Here is a 20369-nt window from a genome sequence, read left to right as displayed (position 1 = left end):
GAGATTTTACCCCAGGAGTACCCTCCTCCGGCTCTACCAGAGTCGGAGAATCACTCCCCAAGCATTCTCTCTCGGGTCGCCCGTCGTATTCTGAATCTTAGTGTGTACATCTTCTCCTAAGTGTTTTTTTATTTTGTCCCCCAGTCCGTTAACAATAAAGAACAATACATACCCAATAGGCACTGGTCCAACAACCCACTCCAATTCCACGAACTCCTCACCTCGATACAGGCGTATTGTCTGTGAAATCCAGTCGCTAAATTTTTGTCTTATCTCCTTCACGATAGTACCTTTTATTGTATGGTAAGTTACCTTGTCTGTTATCTGAAAAAAGAGTTTACTAAAAGCTTTATAACGGGTTTTTTGTTCTGTGAGGATTCTTTGCATACGATTCTTTTCTGCCGAGGAGCAGAAATATACAAGCATTGTTGCTTTTCTGGTTGAAAGGCGCCGTAGCCGTGGTCAAATTACTGGGATAATGAAACTTTTTTAATGGAAAAGTACTACAAACAAGCGAACGGGTCACCTGATATTAAGTAATCACCAGCTCCCACGCTCTCCTGTAACACCAGAGAAATCAAAGGAGCATTGCCGGCCTTAAGAAAGGTTTTTTTAAGGGTACCCATGTCGTATCGTACCGGAAACACCACACAAGGAAGATCATTCCACAGCTTGGTTGCACGTGGAAGAAAGTTCCTTAAAAACCGCACTGTGGAGGAACGTCACACATCCAGATGGTGGGATTGTGGCTAAGCGTGGGAAAGTGAAAACGGGTAAAAGCAAGGGTATAGGAGTGCTAGATTAAACGCATTAGCACCTGCGTCAATTCAGGGGTACACGTTTTGAGCACGATTGGAGAAATGCCATCCGGCCCGCTCGACTTCCTGACGTCCAACTAAAACAGAGCTCGCCGAACAGTCTTCTGTCTAAACTGTACTTCAGGCATAGAACTCTGGCACCGCGGAATGGTCAGCGTTGTTTTTCCGTCGTCGTAAAAGATCGAGTTGGAGCCAAAAAGAGTGTACAGGAGTTCAGCTTTCTCTTTTGCCGTACGGGCCAGGGAGTTATTCCCAAATGAACATTGCTGTATTTGATTCAAATATACTATTTAGATACACATTATTCAATACGTTATACATAGTATAATCATAATATCATGATGCAATCCAGAAATCGCAAATTTACATCAACACACAAAAAAGGTCCATTTAAATTCATCCAAGCTACCCCAGTTATAACAAGATACATTATTAGATGATACTGTTGGTTATTTTCAAGGTATATTGCGAAACTTATAAATTACAGTAAATTTAACATGTTTAAGACTGGACACTGTTGGTTATTTTCAAGGTATATTGCGAAACTTATAAATTACAGTAAATTTAACATGTTTAAGACTGGACATTCAATTACTGGAAGGACTGGAATTTCAACATTACTTGATTAATTCATTTTGTTAAGATTTAGCTAGTATTGTACTTGTATTGAAAAATCTCTAGAATAGTCAGTATAAACGTATCTGATCGTTCCGCACGGTATACAGAGACGAAAAAACTTTTAAAGACTATCAACCTTACATTGGCTGTTCTAAAGTTTATACTATTTATACCACATGAATTAACTTAAAATATTTTATTACATTTACTGTGCATGTAAAGAATGTAATGTGTTTGTTGCTCTTTTAATAAATAATTAAACATATTTTTCGTACCAGCTATTCAATAGAGATATATTTATTATGTGACTAATAATATCGAGATTATATTGGTCTTTCAAAGTCTCTTAAAACAGTGACACAATATTGTGAAGAATTTCATTCAGGCTCTGGCAACTGAATTAATTTGTATTTGGAACACTAAAATAACAAAACTGTGTTCTTATTATCTCGCACTAGGTACAAGATGTAGAGTATGTTAGTCGTAGGAAAAGCAGTCTTAGTCTTAGGTAAACTTGACTCCCTCTCTGCACTGGGACACAAGGACTCTATTAGGTCGTTCGTTACACTAACGATTCACGCTGCATCCGTGACATAAGATAGTGTTTTATACCCTTGTTACATAATCTACTATTGTGCAGGACCCTTATTATAACAATATTCTTACGACTTCTAAAAATAGACGTCATAAATATATCATTGTAATGACATCAATTTATACAATTTATTTTTTATTACTTGTTATGAAATATTTTATACTATTTAAACACGACTCATTTATTGGATGCAGCATCTTACAAACTAATTTGTTATGTATATTACAGCCATAAAATACTCTATTTGATTGGTAAGAGTGTCCGTATGTCCTTCTCACGAACTCTACTTTTTCCATATATATGGTAGATTTTGCAATTTAAAAGAAATATTTAAGAGGCATAAAAGGCATTTATTTTCTCAAAATTGATTCTTTTTGATGTCATTTCTAATAACTACTGGATACTACTTCCGCTTCGGAAACAAATGGCGCTCTGAGAGAGAAGAAGCGGCGCAAGAAACTCTCCCAGCATTCTTTTTTTGCGCTCTTTTCAATAAAAGTATACAATATTGTACAGTCATTTCTATAGCTATAAAATAATCACAATCTAGTCCCAGGCTGTCCGATCATTTAGATATTCAGCAGTCGAGTAATAGGATTTACGACAGAGCCATTTTTTATAAAACATTTAAATTTATTTATAGATAATGCCTGAACAGTGGCTGGGACTTAATTATAGAAGTGTATATATTTACCCTTAAAGCTATTATGTATCTTATGACGTGACGATGCCAAAGCGCACGTTTAAGCCTAATTAAATAAAGTTTATTTGACTTTGAATTTGGATTGCCAAATGCCGTTGATGGCCATAATAGTAACATACCGGAACAGGCCTCTCTTTATTGGGCCTAAAGCTGTAAGCCCCAGACTGCAGCGGCTGTTGAAGTTGAGTGTACACGTAGAAGTTTTGCGAAACCATTATCTTAGTACCGTCCTCGTGTTGAAGGGATTCTAAAAGGCCCGTCGTTTTGTCAATAGACAGTTTTATAAACTGAAAATAGAAAAATTATATTATTAACAACCATTGACGTACAATGAACAACTAGACTCAATCACGCTCAAAAATTGTCTGAAGCAAATCTCTGGCTATACGTCTAGGCAGAGTTTTCGTTTAGTTGAGTTTCGACCGCGTTTTGAATACAACGCCACGCAATGCCAACGTTGCCAACAAACTTAAAAAGAATGGAGTGTCCTAATTTGACGTTTTTAATCATTTTGGTAAATAATTGTATGAATTACTAAAACAAAATGTTCTTGCCTCGTGTTCGCGTCTGTCTCACGCGAGACGTGAGTAGTGTTACTCCTTCTAATGAGCGTATACAATAGACTTTGTACATTACTGCCACGGGAAAGGGGGATAAGTGTTGCATCTTTGTTAGCCGTATCCATAAAACATTTTCAATCCGACCGTCGTGTATCATTGACACGTACCTGTCTGTATATATACATAAATGTTGATTGGTCCAACACCAAAGGAGCGATGGTGGCCTTTAAGGAAGGCAAGAAAGAACACCGCACACGGAAGCTCATTCCACAGCTCGGCTGTACGTGGAAGGAAGTTCCTTCAAAACCGCACTGTGGAGGACTGTATTGTGGTGTGTCGTGCGAAGGTAATCCGACTAGTCTTGTTACTGGTCTATATATATATATATTTTTTTAATGTACTGTTATTTATTTATTTATTTATTTTGTGTATATAATCAATATATATCTCTGTAATGATTGTTACGACCACGCCGTCTACAACAATATTATTTATTACCTTATTTTGTTATGAGTTTTATCATTTATTATTACCTACATAATTATTATATTTAATAGTCGTAGCACTTGTGGCTATATTCGCGACGGCCGCCTTCAAGGTAGCTCCTAACAATCAGTGTTAGGTTATACCCAAATAATACGCTGAGTAGCAAACCTTTTTGGGACAAAACACTGAAAACACCTTAATATGTTGATTTAGAATAAGACTTACTTTAGTTTTTTCTTTGGTTCTTCATGTATATTAGTTTTAATAAGATTAGGCATGTATATTATATTCGTAATTATTTAGATAAGTTTTTAAAATTTTGTTCATATTAAGTATTTGTTACTATTTTATATTTATATATTATATTTGTAAATGTTTGCAAGTATTTGTAGTGTTTGTTCCAAATAAAGGTATTCTTTCTTACAGTAATAAACTGCATTACCTCATTTGATATTGTTGAAACCATTTCTTGTTGACCCTCAGGATTTGCTTTGACTTTTTTAATATAAGCTCCATCTGCCTGTAACAAAAAACTTTTATGTTGATTTATAACTTTATTCTCTAACTATACATTGTACCTACCTAATGTGTTGTTTCGATGGGGTTCTCAGACGACTTTGTACCACTTTGCTTGCAAAATCCAGTTAGTTCTTATTAGAATCTTACAATCACTAATTTATTTATTTATTTTTTCACTTTTGGGAATTTCTGTTAGATTCTATAATAAGCTCCCCACGACCATAACAGAATTGCCTGACAAAACATTCAAGACATAAATAAGGTTACTATAATATATATTGAGGATAAAGAAGTTTAGAGTACGGTACCATGCATATTGCGAGTCTTTGCGACCCTGTAGCATCTGACGTATTTTTAATTACTTACGTAATTTACTTTTTGACGCTTTTACGTACTTGTGAACATTTTATGACTATTTACAGATGCTTTTTGTAAGTTTACGTAAATAAAAAAAAAATCTTTTTCATTATAAACCAGTAATATTGACAATTTCATAATTCTTGTACAAACCACAAACTCATTCTAGTTATACCGTGTACAAGGGTCGTCAAAATATACAATATTTTTTAATTTTAAATTATAATATCAAAGGAGAAGAAAACTACTTAAAACTACATACAAATATTAATTCTGTAAAAAAACACAACAAAAGCATACGGATTTAGGAACAACATTACAAAGTAAAGAATTTACGAATACCCTCAATGTTTACAATATAATTAGAATCTTAATATATATAAATTACATGTCCCGTTGTTTGTCCGCGACGGACTCCTAAACTAATGAATGGATTTAAATGGGGATTACTTCATGGAGTGCAGTTTAGTCCAACTTGAGAGATAGGATAGTTTTTGTGTCCCAAACCCATAATTATTTTTATTTGCAATATTTGTTTTGTATTGACATATTTTCCGTGAGAAACTATAAAAAATCTATAATACCGATAAATTAAGATGTGACGAATCTACGTCAGTTCCAGAGATAATATAAACGGGTATTATATGGTAATGGATTTTAGTACAAAGTCAAGTTGTTCTTACAATCTTTTCCTACTTCAATTATTATTATTTCATTAGACAAACATATTCTTACCAACGGATCCCTGATTGGTGTGATGTAATACGAGGTAAATCCCAATGGTGGGATATTTTCTGCCTCGAAGCATAGCTCCTGAATGGCTGTGGATTTTCTGCCCGGCAGGTTAATCACTGCTGCTGGTAATGGAATAAGCTGGTGTTCTACTTCGTCGTCTGTGAATATTGTTTTAATTTTTGAATTTATACATCTTTAGGCGTGTTATGAAAAAATTATGAGAGTGAAATTTTAAGATGAGCGCACATCACTGTAACACAAAAGTAACAGGGTGTAGTTGGTTCCTAAAATTTTCTGACGTTTGCGACATTCTTTTTTTTTGGTTTCTTCGTCCATTATTAGGATAGTCAAAGGGTTCAAGCCCGTACAGCCGTATTCATTATTTATTAATTAGTTGTCAAAGCCATCTTTGCAAGATTTTATACAATATTGTTCTTCCTACAAACGTAGAATAGCACGAGGAATAAATAATTATAAGGATTTTTGCTTTGCTGGGTCAAAGGAGTAAAGCTTCTTGCGTGCATACATAAGTAAGTACACATACATAAGTATGTACACATACATTTTTTTACAACTAGATACTGTTGTATTAGATCTCTAAAATAATATCTTATGAATTGTGTCTATGTGTGTATTTCTGAATATGATAATTACTGTAGAAAACGTAATATGTTCATGTATATTTGTGTATTTATTTGGGTACACTTACAGCAATACATACCAGAACATTGACAAAACAATATTTTAACTGAGCCATTTTAAATATGCCTGCCTAATACAATTAGTAGGTATGCACAGCATTCTAATATAAAGACAAATAACGTTTATATTTACAAAACTATAAGATCTTGAACATAAATAAGTATCTAAATTCATGATTGATTTATAATACAACAAATTACAAATGAAGGTATTACAATTTTAGACAAGAAATAAGGCTGATATTCTTTTCAAAACTGAATAGGATATATATAGTCTTCTCATGTATTATATCGTAAGCATTACATGATTACACTGACGGTTTCGAAGTCAGTTTTACAATATGTTAGCAATGGCGTACTGATATCAAATGGAAAAGATATAGATAGAGGATCTGTCGTAGTTGCGTACGTACATGGTGCTATGAATGAACCTAAATACACAGTGAACTGTCCCTTATACTTCAACAGACTTAGGACTGACAATGTAAACTTAAATGAATTTTAAATATATCACAATATGTTAGTTAGTCGGCTGATACAACAGGCAATATGCCAATAATAACATGAGTGTCGACTGCCGAATCAATCGGCGATAACCTTTTATTGGTAGGTACGTTGACCGCGGCTGTTCAGCATTTTGCTGACTTCAAAGTACAGACGAAGGTGGTTGTGTTCGCATGCTTCCCTCGCGGTCGCGACTCTTCGTCAATCGCTTTCGTCAGTAAATGTATATAAGGACACGCGCAACTTTTAAAGTTATACTAATTGTATTAGAGAGTAGAGAAAAATTATCAGAGATAATTTTGTTATCACGACAGTGACAGCTCTTGAACACGATCAAATATGTTGAACGTCCGAAATTCCGCGGTCAGTATTTACACACGTTAGGCCGGTCCTACATTGGAAGCGGAGCCGGTCTGGCCAGCAGGCCCGACCCGGCCAGACCAGACTCGGCGCTCCTACACTGCAGCTAGACAGGAGCGGACGAACCAGTCAGAATCCTGAGTCAGTACTGTTCCGAGTTCAATATGCGACATGCCGTGAGTCTGGACTAGACGAAAAACAAACCTGTTTGGTTGTTGTCAGACCAGTTCAGACTTGTTCCCTCTCCCCGGAGAGAGCACTGGCTCCAGTGTAGGAGGGCACACGGCGCGATAATGTTTGTTTTGTTCAGACCCACTCAGACCGTCTGGTTGGAAGAAATTCCGCTTATTTATAGTTGCGTTTAGTTTGTGTTGATGAAATCAGAATTCAATCTGTAAGCTCGATTACATGCGTAAAAGCTAAGTTCAAACAGTTCTAATCGCGTTCTTCTAAAGGGTGAAATCGAGGCTTAGTAATGTATAGGATCATTCTAATAGCCTAAACATAGGACAGAACCCAAGAGGTCGCGGGTTTGAGTTCCGCATCATTCATACATTTTGGTTACAAATTAAATTTTTAGTAATTGTTGTAAGTTTCAAGACTTACCATTATAATCGCGAATGGTATACTGCAGTGCTATTGCCGGTAACCGAACGTGGTGGTACGTCTTTATACTGAGAGGATTGTACACCAGCAGTAAGATTGAATCCTGAGTTTCTGAAAACTAGATAAAATGGATTAACGTATCGTAAATGATGTAAGTATAATAAATAAAAGGGAATGCTTTTTTTCAAGCCGCAGTTCTTTGACGGTGCTATCTTGTCACTTTTAGCCTTCGATGAAATATGTACCAGTTTAAAGATAAAGAAAAAAAGAAACATATGGCCACAAATATACGTGTCGATATTTTTTTATATTTTTATTCGATAACTTACATCGCTAAAAAGTTACTCAAAGTAGAAAAAAAATAGCCATCCGACGCAGACACTTTAAGATCCATTTTGGCGCGCTTGGTGAAGGCAAATAATGACGTCATAGTACATAATAACAAACAAACAAGCGGAGTGGTTTGGTTGTAAATTGACATTTGTTGTTTTCATTCAAAATATGCCAAATTTACAAAAGAAAAAAAACCTATTTCAAATAAAATTATCAAAAATACTGACATTATTATTACAAAGTATTAAATTGAAAAAAAAAAACTCTTAATACCAATTAATATTAATTACTCTCAATTACGCTAAAATTCTCGTATGATGCCTTTATTTTTTTATGGTCTCTGTGGATTGATGCATCTGCTGTGCACACAATATCTCTTGCTTTTACTTGATAATTTATATTGACTTACTCGTGAAAGGCATTTAGTGTTTGACATTTGAATATTTTTGTTACATCACTTTAAAAATATTGTAATTGAAATGATTTGTAAAACGATGAAGCTGTAAATGCTGATTCAAACGAGGGGCGAACAGTTTCTTGCCACTTTTCCTCATTAACGCTCATCCTTTTCCAAAGTGGTGGTAAATGTAAAAGTAAAGTTAAGACATTCATAAGTGTCATTTTCTTGACCTACGTGAGTAAAGTGATTTTGATTATATCAAAATTATATGTATTCTTCCTTATGACTGCAGGCACGTTTATATACTAATAAACTCAAACTTCTAGTTTCGTATTGTCGGTTAGTAGGAACCATTTTTAAAAAAATAGACCTCTGGTTCAAAATATTTAAAACACTGTAAACAACGCCACCTATCGGGCACTAATGTAACCTCGTGCGTCGCGACTCGTGAGTGGTCATGTCACCCTGTCACCCTTTATATGTGTGCAAACTGCAAAGTTTCATTTCAATTGTCGAATACATTCTTTTTTATATAAATCAATCAATTCATTAAATTACTTATTTGCGTATATACATAGTATGTTACAATGGTACAATATTACAGTTTCACATGAATCTAGGCATGCAAATTAATTAAATACAATGAATGGTATAAGCACGGAGTAGGGATGGATAGGTACGTATTATGGGGTTTCGTCGAGTATTAATCAATTTGGAACCCTGTAGTTTCTTTGAGGGTAAGTGTTACAAAACTTCTTGAATAAATTATAATACTTATATAAAGTTTTATAATTTTGAATACCTATTTTAAGCCAAGTCTTCATTTTAATGAGACGTGTTGTAGTCTAAACACATCCGGCCGGCCATCAGACGGCACCAATTGGCCCGGGGTCGTACTCAGTATGCTCTGGATGATAATAGTAATAATTTTATACGATGGACAATGCGACATGCCTCCGAATATGGTCCGCTACCAGACCACGTCCGATGATTCGGCCGTACCTAATCCGATCATGTGTTTAGGCTATTATAAATAATACGTCTCATTCAAATGAAGACTTTGCTCGTTTCTTTTTTTAGATAGCTTTGTCAATTGAACCTGTTATAGGTATAATATGTGAATAGATGTTTATACATAGGTACATGTTTAAAATGTAATTATAATTTTTTTATAAGAAAAAGTGAAGAGGCGAGGCAGACGTTCATCTGACGTCTGCCTCCTGCAGTAACTACAGCAGCTACGGCTCCCTCCATAAAATACAATAATGAATACAAATCGGGAGGGTAAGACGTCGCTATTCACACACAAGCATTAACGTAATCTTGTTAGTGGAGGTCACTTAACCGCTGCGTGGTTCAGGCGGCATAAGTTAATAAAATGTAACCACTGGAATATTTGCATGTCTGTCAAGACGAAACATGTGTTTAGTCTTAAATTTATAACAACTTTAGCCGTAAATGTTCTTGCAAATAAAGAACTTTGACTTTGGGGAAAACTTAGCAGCGGAGTCATTGTTCATCTATTCTCGATTGATGTCTCTGAATTAAATAAAACAACTTACCCTGCATTGACTGATATTTAACATGTGGCATACAAGAAACTGTTGGCTGCCTTTCGGTCTTCGACTGCCGCCCCACGATGGTGTTAAAATGCTAAGAAATAATGATTTTATTGATAATTGACAAAAGCATACGGTCACCCAGGTAATTCTAATCTAAACCTGGTAGTCTAATTCGACCCTTTCTATGACGTCTTCAGAACATCAATTGCTATAAATACTCACAAAACATCTTTATTTATTTACGGTGTGTGTGGATTGATGAATCTACTGTACTCAATATCTCTTGTGTTTTTATTTGTTAATTTTAATTTACTTTCTCTTGACTTACTCGTGTAAAGAATTGAGTATTTAAGGTTTGAGTATGTTTGTAGCATCACTGTATTGTGTACAAATAAGCGTAAGTATACAATTGAAATGATTTGTAAAACTATGAAACTGTAAATGTTTACTTCAGACAATGAGTTTCTAGTTTCTTACCACTTCTTCTCATAAAAGCACAACCTTTTCCTAAGTGGTGGTAAATTAAAAAAGCAAACTTTAGACATTCAAAAGTGTCATTTTCTTGACCAACATGAATAAAGTGTATTTGATTTTGATTTGATTTATGCTTGTATAGGCAAGCATGCTGAGGGCAATCGCCCAGGGGGGTTCATGTAACTGGATGTCGCAAACGCTTAGGACCTTAGAGGACTCAGTTCTGCGAGACCACATATTAGGCATGTTACCTGATCAGATGATTCCACAATTAATCTCTGTTAAACACTATATCGTGGAACTACCTTCCAGGGACGACTGGATGAACAACAAAGTCACGTGGAAGGACGGGAGCCTCATGTGGTTCACCGATGGGTCCAAAATGGAAAATGAAGTCGGCTGTGGGGTCTATGGAGAACGCCCCAGGTTTAAATCCAGCACAAACCTGGGAAGCTTTACCTCCATATTTCAAGCAGAGGTATACGCCATCCTGGAATGCGCGGAAACCAATATCCAAAAAGGCTACTTCAATCATAACATATACATTCACTCTGATAGTCAGGCAGCATTGTTGGCTTTAGACGCTGACTTGACGTCGTCTAAGTTAGTCAATAATTGCGTTGAATGCCTGAATTCATTAGGCATGAAAAACAGAGTGATTCTCAGATGGGTTCCAGGGCATGCCGGAATCATAGGCAATGAAATGGCCGATGAGCTCGCAAGAGCTGGGGCTAAAGCAGTCCGATATGGTCCGGAACCCATTTGTGGACTGCCCAAGAGCGCCATCCGACACACCCTGAGTAACCAATGTAAACAAGAAGCACTTAAACGCTGGAACAACTCTTCAGGTTTAAACCACTCTAAAGCACTGATAAGGGCATTCAACAGTAGCTATGCGAATGACGCCCTATCATTGAACAGGAAAAATCTATGCATACTCACTAGGATGCTAACCGGGCACTGTCGCCTAAACAAGCACCTCAGTGTGGTCGGCATCAGAAGCGACAAAGCTTGCAGGTTCTGCCTTGAGGATGATGAAACACCTATTCATCTACTCTGCGACTGCGGCCCACTAATGCATAAGCGTAACACAATCTTTGGTAACTACTTCGTACCACCAGATAGTGTTTGCAACACTCGCGTCAAGGAACTACTGCGGTTCGTAAAGGCGGCATGGCTTGACGATGAGCTTTAGTATGAGTGGCGAACACAATAGTCCAATTCTGGACGCGGTGTTACTAGGAACCTTTTAGGACCAGGAAATAGCCACCCTCTTCAAATAATAATAATAATATGCTTGTATATTACATTTAAGTACAATGTAAATAAATTTATTTCAAATATGTATCTCGGACACGTCTCTAATGTGTGCACGAAATTTAGAATTTAGAGAACTTTTTGATTTTTAAGGTTTCCTGACATTCTTGATTTCCTTATTATTTTCCATTGGTTTAAAATAATGGCCATAAATGTCTTACCGCTCCATATCCGCTCCAAGTATTCACGAGTATATCTAAACAACTTTTATAACAAATGTATAACTTTTGTAGGAAAGTATAACACTGATAAAATTACCTCAAATATTGGGAAATTTTCTTGGTGCAAACTTCAACAGCGTCTGACAATATGCTTATAAAGTCATTCACCACATGTTGTTGACTCGTGCCTGAAAATTAATTCCTATATATATGACTGTAGCTTAGCAGTTTAACCTAAAGTATTTTGTTCGCCAATTCTGGAATAATAACAGGAACTACCAATCTGTTGTCTGCGAAACGTAATTTTGTGCACATTGTTTGTGGGCAAACTAATAATATACTACTACGGGTATGTTCCGATATGTACTGCGAGCACTGCACAGTGCTATCGCTATAGAAAAAATCGTTCCGTTATGGACTGCCAGTATACTGCCGCAGTACCCTAGGGAAATATATGACGTCATAAATCGCCGCCATATTCTACTGTGAGCACTGGCGTTTTCGAGGTAAGATACTCGCAGTACTTTGGTCACGTGATCAGTCAACACCACTCGAGTGCCTAAAGTATTAATTAACATATTTTTAATTTGACAGTACTCCAACAACAGTTTTTTTTAGTGAACTAGAAAACTTCAATACACTCATTTGAATGCTGCGTCAAAAAGTGCGGCTGACAGTATACGGGTTGCGTTCCGTTTTAAATAGTAACCAGTATAACTAACTATAAAGGAACGGCTTCACAGTATACTAAATTGACGTCACACTGTACAGTGGTCGCAGTGCATATCGGAACATACCCTATATCGACGATACAATAATTGGAAGTTACTAACGGCCGTTTCCAATATACTATCTACAGATAGAGATAAAATACTACCTTTTACTGTCAGTAATTAGCTGTCAATAATCTGAAGCTGTCCCAATATACCCGATAAGTCATTCTTATCGCCTTATATTGGGACGCGTGATTTGCAATTTCCATACAAACTTCTATCGCTGGTAAGCTATACGTCGTCCCATTGACAGACAGCGTGTACGGATAAGAGTGAGTTACCGGCGATAAGTTTATTGGGACAGAAAAGTCAACGATAGTTACGATTTATGTCAAGTAAGAGATAGACTGAATATTGAGAACGGCCGTTAGTTATCTCTTTTATCGCAGTCCTCAAAGTAACTTTTATTGTGTTACTGTTTCTCATAAATATATTCAACACACTTGCTCGTAAAGTGAGTCATATTGCATCGTTCTTAGGGCCATTAACCTAATAATTAGCAGTAGGTATAAAACATTAGTTTTATTTATTTAGAGCACTGGTAAGAAGACCATCAGGTTTTTTATGACAGTAAGCGACGAGATGAGCAGGACGTTTAGCTGATGGTAATTGATACGCCCTGCCCATTACAATGCAGTGCCGCTCAGGATTCTTGAAAAAACCAAAAAATCTTAGCGGCACTACAATTGCGCACGTCACCTGGAGACATAAGATATTAAGTCTCATTTGCCCAGTAATTTCATACAGCTATGGCGCCCTTCAGACCGGAACAATAATTCTTACACATTACTGCATCACGGCAGAAATAGGCACCGTTGTGGTACCCATAATCTAGCCGGCTTCTTGTACAAAGGAGCCTCCCACTGGTAAAAAGTTCTAATTAAAATACAATAAAAGAACAATATTTAAATCTATATCAATACACTCGATCACAAGCTAACTATAACACACGTGTGACACGTGAGTACATAATACAATTATTATCCCTACAACCCACAATGTTAGTACGAGAGTAAACAGAGCATTTTCAATTTTACCGGGTTATACAGTTGTTTTGTGACAACTAAGAGGTTATATGACGCTGTTATTACATTTTTTATTATAACAACCTGACAACCTGTATAGCCGAGTGGTTAGCGATCCTACCTACTAAGCTAGAGGTCCCGGGTTCGAATCCCGGTAGGTGCAAGCATTTATATGATGATTATAGATGTTTGTTTCCGAATCATGGATGTTTAAATGTATTTATGTATGTTTATAATATGAATATATGTATGTTTAAGTAAGTATATTGTGTTAAATATATCGTTGTCTTGTAACAGCCATAACACAGGCTATATATGCTTAACTTGGGGCAAGATTTTTGTGTAAAAAGTGTGACAATATTATTATTATTCATTTATTAAGGTTTACCGACAGATAGTACACACAAGTACTTAGAATACACTAATAAATTGAAATATAATTCGTCAAAGAGTTAATACGAAGTTTGCGGAACGTTTGGCGTGTGGCAACTTATGTTTCTAAATATTATTAGACCTAAGTACAAAGAAAATGAAAATAAAATCAGTAAATAATCTTGATTAAAAATATATGATGTGAATTAACATTAATGTCGTTGAACCATGGGTTATTTTGACGGCATATCCGAGACAAAGGACTGAATCCATTTACATTTTTGTAATAAATAAATGTGACCCTTTACTAAGACAAAAAACATTTATTATTATCAAGTTATTTATAATTCACAATAATTTTAATACATGTATATACCCGCATTTTTTCACTAAATTTATAATTTTGAAGTATGCTTTATGTATATGTAATAAAACACCTTACATCTGGCGCGTGCAAAAAAAGAAAATTGCGCCAAATTATTTTTTTTTAACGATTTACACAATACGTGTTTTTTTTCCTCGCTAGTTTGTTGAAAAAGTGCGTATGAAACTCGTGTACAACTTCGCCCACTTGTATCATCATCTTAATATATATAAATAATTACGCGTCACGTTGTTTGTCCGCGATGGACTCCTAAACTAATGAACGGATTTTAATGGGGATTACTTCATGGAGTGCAGTTTAGTCCAACTTGTGAGATAGGATAGATGTTTAATTCGATTTGGGACCCAAAATTATATTTTTTTCAATATTTGATTTCTATGAACATATTTTCTATCAGAGAATTTAGTCACACACGGTTTGACAGTTCCTCTGTGAAACAATTTCATTAAAACAACAGGAGGAATTTTTTACGAAGTAATTCTTGATGTTTTAAAAATATTATTGGCAAATTCCTATAAAACTGTATTTATTTTATTAAAGTGAAACTTTTATTACATCGTCTCAAACTTTTTCGGCTGTGTGTTGCATGTCGCATGACGGTCGGGAGGCGCCTATAGTTCGCAGCAGCAGACCGTGTATTGTATAGACTATTACTCATTTGTGCCAGTGCTCCACGCTATTTTGTTTGTTTTTATTATTTCCCATTATCATTCCAATTTTCGAAGTATAAAATTAAGATTGATAAAGCGATTTTTATACCCTTAGGAATATTATTCCAAAAATTTTTAGTAAAATGTCTATAATGTGAAAAAAAGTTTCACTTTTACCGTGGTTTCATTAAACCACACGATCCTTTTTATTTTTTATCTACAGAACAACGTCTGTCGGGTCAGCTAGTAATATATAAAGTATTATGTTAGTCATAGTCTGGTCCGGCTACTGGGTCACTAGGTCACTTATAAAACGTACCAGTGATAGCATCATGGTGCAGCACCAGACTGACGGCATGTCTCAACAGATGCAGCTCGTACGAGTCACTCATCCTCGATAGTACTGTTAATTGCTTTACCACCTGAAATACATTCAAAAATAGATTCAAACATTTACAACGAGAGTTTAAAGTTAAATTTTTATTATTAATTTAGTTAACGTGTTCTGGAAAAATCCATGTAACGTCGGATTAACTAAAATAATAATAAAAATGTAACTTTTACACAAAATCCTATGTAAGTACTAAGAACACAGTAGCAGTAGTTAAGCGTCAAGTATAACACTACTATAACACCTTATTGACTTACCACAAAAAAAATCTACCATTTGCGCCACACAATCCATGTATCATAGAATTGGATAGAAGGATATTCAAAAAAATTGAGCATTAACAAGCAAATGCACTTTATAAGGTAGGTAATAAATGTAGATTGTAACACATTTCATTTAAACCAGTTACGCAATACGCATTAAATTACTTTTCTGTCACCAAATAAACTACACATTATAACATATTGCGCGCTTCTTCAAAAATGCTTTCCATTTTTGAAAATTATATCCATCCCTTTCCAAAATCTGATAATTTTATTTTCTCATATTTTTTAATATATATATATATACTAGCTGACCCGGCAAACGTTGTTTTGCCATATAAATTTTTTTAAGAGTTAGACCGTTTCTTGGATATTGCTTTATTTTTATAAAATAAACGTAGCCTAAGTTACTCCTTATTACATTCAGCTACCTGCCAATAAAAGTCGCCGGATTAGCCGGAACAAACAGACAGACAGACCGACAGACAAAAATTGTAAAAAATGTTATTTTGGTGTATCTACCGTATATGTATTCATAATATACATTTAGTAAAAAACGGTTATTTCAATATTACAAAGAGACACTCCAATTTTATTTAAATGTATAGATAATTCACACAATATTTTTATAAATTATAGCCTATATGTTATTCTGGTGTGCAAATATATTGCAAAGTTTCATCAAAATCCATTCAGTAGTGTTTGCGTTAAAGAAGTTCAAACATACATCCAGACATACAAACTTTCACATTTAAAATATTAGTAGGATTTATAGTATATTTGTTTATTGTTATATTATAATATATTAAAATATTAATGTAACTTATTAATCAATAGACATATTATTCACAGATTTTAATTTATATTACAGGTACCATACTATACAGTACGAACCTATTTACAAAAACAACTTTAAGTCAAACAGCTCTTCGGAACTTATTCCTTTACAAAATTGTGATTCATCCCAAACCACAAGCAATGTTAAGGAATAGTTACAGCGCGTTGTAATAATGCTTAAGTTCGTAGCGGCGCCATCTATGTTTGGGCTTGGTACCAATGTGTATTACAAACATGACATGATAATAATTATATTCAGAGATACAGCGCGCTGACATTTCCCGTTGGTTATATTTCGGTTCGAAACGCTATAATGTTTATTTATTCGATTCCCTTTTCCATTTCGCCTACAAACGGACACAGAAATAATTATTTCTGTGCAAAAAACATTATCTAATGACAATATACCTGCAAAAAGACGTGGGCCCGAACTGCAAAATACTTTAGACTTGGTCTTGAAGTGTAGAATCCCGTCCAATAAGTGTTACTGTCACTTCCATATGGTAGAAGATCTGCCTAGAACATAAAATAAATTAAATTATAGCGACAATTAAAGAAACAATTCGATAGACAGAAGCATCTCTATTGAAGCATCACTTACCTACTGGGGTACCACAAGGTAGAGTTGTAGCTCCACAATATGCTTTATTTTGTATATTTGGTCTTAACAAAACCATTCAACGACTTGTATTATTTCTATATCAACTTAATAATTTCAAAATAACATTAGATGTGCTTCTAATAAGGTAAATCAAGTAAAGAACTTCATTTTTTGCTAAATATAGCAATTTTTCAAAAACAGTAAACTCTCTTATGTAATTTTACTTTTGAGAGAGTGGCTGTGACTTTCTTCTTACTGCATCTCATTTTAAGGAATTTCTAAGTACCTACGCATATTTTGAACATAATGAATGAGTTGATTTGATAACACTACATCAATAATAAGAAATATGTATTTTTAAATCTAATTAGTGATAAAAAAATTTTTTAGGACGACTAAAATATTTATACAAATAATAACTGTACATGCATTCTTTATTATTATGAAGTATATATTAATTCAGTATCAATTTATGAAGTAGATGCTAATTTTTACTAGAGACTTCTGAATAAATCACCGAACTAAATATGATGTGTTTATTACTTATAGATTTTTAATTTACAACAACATCCTGATATACCGATCTCTTGTAATTCTATCGAAGATATAATTTATATTAAATTATTCATAATATTATTTGTTAAAACAGAAACGTCAGAAAAGTGAAGTACAAGTTTTTTCAAGGGAGTATTTAGTAATTGCTCTGATATAAGAAGAGGATTTATGCGTCGGTGATCACTAACGATGTCTTATATGTCACTTTTTTGAAGTTAAACTGTCAATTTAGAATAAAATAAAAGAAAGTTCTCTTCTAATACTTGTGAGAAAAGACGTGAGAACCACGGACGAGTAAAAAAAGAAGGACTCCGTGTCACCTTACAAACTAGTGAAGCACCAAAACAAGCCGGTTAACGTGTAAATACATAGTCCCACGAACACACTTACACTAATACAAGCTGATCGGCAGCCATTACAAGATTTGCCATCGTCTGTGACAGATCAGTTTGCGTCTCAATAAAATATTTTAAAAATGCCGTCGTGCGTTGAGAAAATGTGTAAAATAATCTATCATAATTTAAAAAATCGGAGATAATGGAGAAAAAAATTTGTTACTGGTATCCCCCGTAACCGCACACACACTAGCATAAAATTGCTTCACTTGCTAATATCACGGCGCGGAGTTCTTTTTTTACTCGTCCGTGGTGAGAACCAATCAGTAAATACTACATTTCTAGATAGTGAGGATGGAATTAACGTTTACATTGATTTATTTTGTACCTTTTCTGTGTGGATTGCTTTATCTCGCTTTCCGTATAAATAAATTGCTTTCAAATAACAAGATGGTGTGGAATAAAATATGTTCACGTCAGAGATATTCGCCGGGTGAGAGCTAACATGGCTGAAATTTTAAATTATTATTTATTAGGAACAATAATTGGTTTAAAATCAAATAATAGTGAGACAATTAAATGTTCAAGGAATTTCCAAATTATAAAGATAAATATATAGAAATATGGAATGTTAGTTAAAATGAGACAGATAAATAAATAAAAGGTATCTAGACTTATCGATGATAAAGTCGGATAATACTACTTGGTACATATCTCGAACGATCGCAATCGGTAATATGACATCGAAAACCTAACATACACAATTTGATAAAAAAAGATTGCAAAAAAACAACCGACATTAAAAAAGAACTATTCCAAAACAATAGATATAATATGCACTAAAAACTAAAAAAATCATTAACTAATTTATTAAAACCAACATTCGTGTTTTAATACCCTAGGGGGTAGTAATAGGTTACACAACAGCTGCATAAGTAACTAATAATACAATTTAAGTACTACTTAGTAGCAGTAGATTTAGAGTTTTGACTTACTTAATAAGTTTGTCAATATTCATGAACCAGTTTGCGGCGCTCTGATAGGTGAAGTCTCCTCCCATCATAACCAGAATGTTGTCGTGTTCGTAGTATTTTGCTTGCCTCTCTATTTTCGATATAAACTCGTTGACCTACAGACAACAATAATAATTAAAGCACGAACATTGGCCATTTTGCTATACATATACCTGATGGACCTGACAATAATTTTATGCGTACACTTATTGTTTCTGTTTTTGTCGGTTCGTTACAATATAATTTGAAATTAGAAATAATAACAAACACTATAATATAGAAGAAATTTTCCCGAATTTTAAATGAATAGCAAGTCCTACTTCCTCACTTAATTATTATTTCATTTATTAATTCATTCTTCTTCAGATATTTGTCTTTTCTTCAAATACAAGTTTGTTGTCTAAAAATGGAGATGCTTCAACTTCATCCAATTGGTCTAAGACAAGTTTTCTAAATTGTTTTTCTAACGCTGCAGTTATGATTTAACAATGAATGTATTTTTTTAATTTAGAAATTTTTAAAATATGTAGCAGGTTTATGACATATTTTAGGTTCTTTCTTCTTACTTTCAGAGTTAAAGAAATACTAACAGAAATATGAGGGGGGGGGGGACAAATCATTGTTCCCAAATCACATAAAGGCAATTTCAAGTTACACTAAATTAAAGCTTTTAAAAATTCTTATTTTTTCTCATCTAAGACAAGACGTGTCTGGCATTACTTGTTTTATTTTTGTTAGGGCATTCGTAAATTTTTAGTTCTTTTTGTTAAATTAAATGTATCCTTATGTTGGATATGTTAGACACCTCCAAAATACATTGCTATGCCGAGGACAACACTGGTGATGCCGTATACATGGGCCATGCAGGTCTCTCTCGGGAAATCGTCGACCAGTGCCGGGAGAAACTTGTGTCTCCTATGGGTTCCTCTGGACCTGTCATTGGACCTTGTCCAATTTTAACCCCAGAAGACTTAAGTTTGCGAGTTTACCACAAAAAAAACCATTTGTCGTATCACCACTATTCGACAACACTTCCCTTAAAGCCTCGCCTCGTATCGGAATACTGGGTCTCGAAATCTAGAGCGATTGCTACTTCCGTGGTCACCTGGAGGGCAAAGCCAAATTGGCTTCGAAGAAACTGGGTGTCAGTAAAAGAGCACGGAAATATTTCTAGCCGGCCCACATTCTAGCGCTCTACAAAGCGCAGGTCCGGCCTAATTGTGATTTGAATTCATTAAATTCAAGAAGAGAGAAAAAACTGTACGTGCCATACATATGTTGGTTAGAGTTATGGGCTCAATTAATTTTACAATAAAATACCAGACTGTATACTAGGACTCGAATTGTATAGAAAGAAATA

At 34.7% G+C, this 20369-nt stretch overlaps 1 protein-coding gene across 4 annotated transcripts in view; it reads right to left on the bottom strand.

The window, feature by feature from the left end:
- LOC126974698 (lysosomal alpha-mannosidase-like) overlaps nt 1–20369 on the bottom strand; it is a 41497-nt gene that overhangs the window by 9987 nt on the left and 11141 nt on the right. For 3 of the 4 annotated variants that reach the window (XM_050822274.1, XM_050822271.1, XM_050822272.1), the window contains 11 exons: nt 18992–19125; nt 18385–18505; nt 16914–17021; nt 15334–15436; nt 11907–11997; nt 9858–9948; nt 7563–7680; nt 5392–5549; nt 4223–4300; nt 2854–3021; nt 173–324 (listed from right to left, as the gene is read on the bottom strand). In XM_050822274.1, the coding sequence (XP_050678231.1) occupies nt 173–324; nt 2854–3021; nt 4223–4300; nt 5392–5549; nt 7563–7680; nt 9858–9948; nt 11907–11997; nt 15334–15436; nt 16914–17021; nt 18385–18505; nt 18992–19125 (1322 nt within the window). Of the gene's footprint in view, nt 1–172; nt 325–2853; nt 3022–4222; nt 4301–5391; nt 5550–7562; nt 7681–9857; nt 9949–11906; nt 11998–15333; nt 15437–16913; nt 17022–18384; nt 18506–18991; nt 19126–20369 lie in introns of those variants that run through there. The other variant, XM_050822273.1, reaches the window with a different exon arrangement.

The sequence above is a fragment of the Leptidea sinapis genome, chromosome 33 (genome assembly GCF_905404315.1).
Source record: "Leptidea sinapis chromosome 33, ilLepSina1.1, whole genome shotgun sequence".
NCBI lineage: Eukaryota > Metazoa > Arthropoda > Insecta > Lepidoptera > Pieridae > Leptidea > Leptidea sinapis.
Note: the sequence above shows the minus strand (reverse complement) of the source record. Positions and strands in the feature narration are given on the sequence as shown.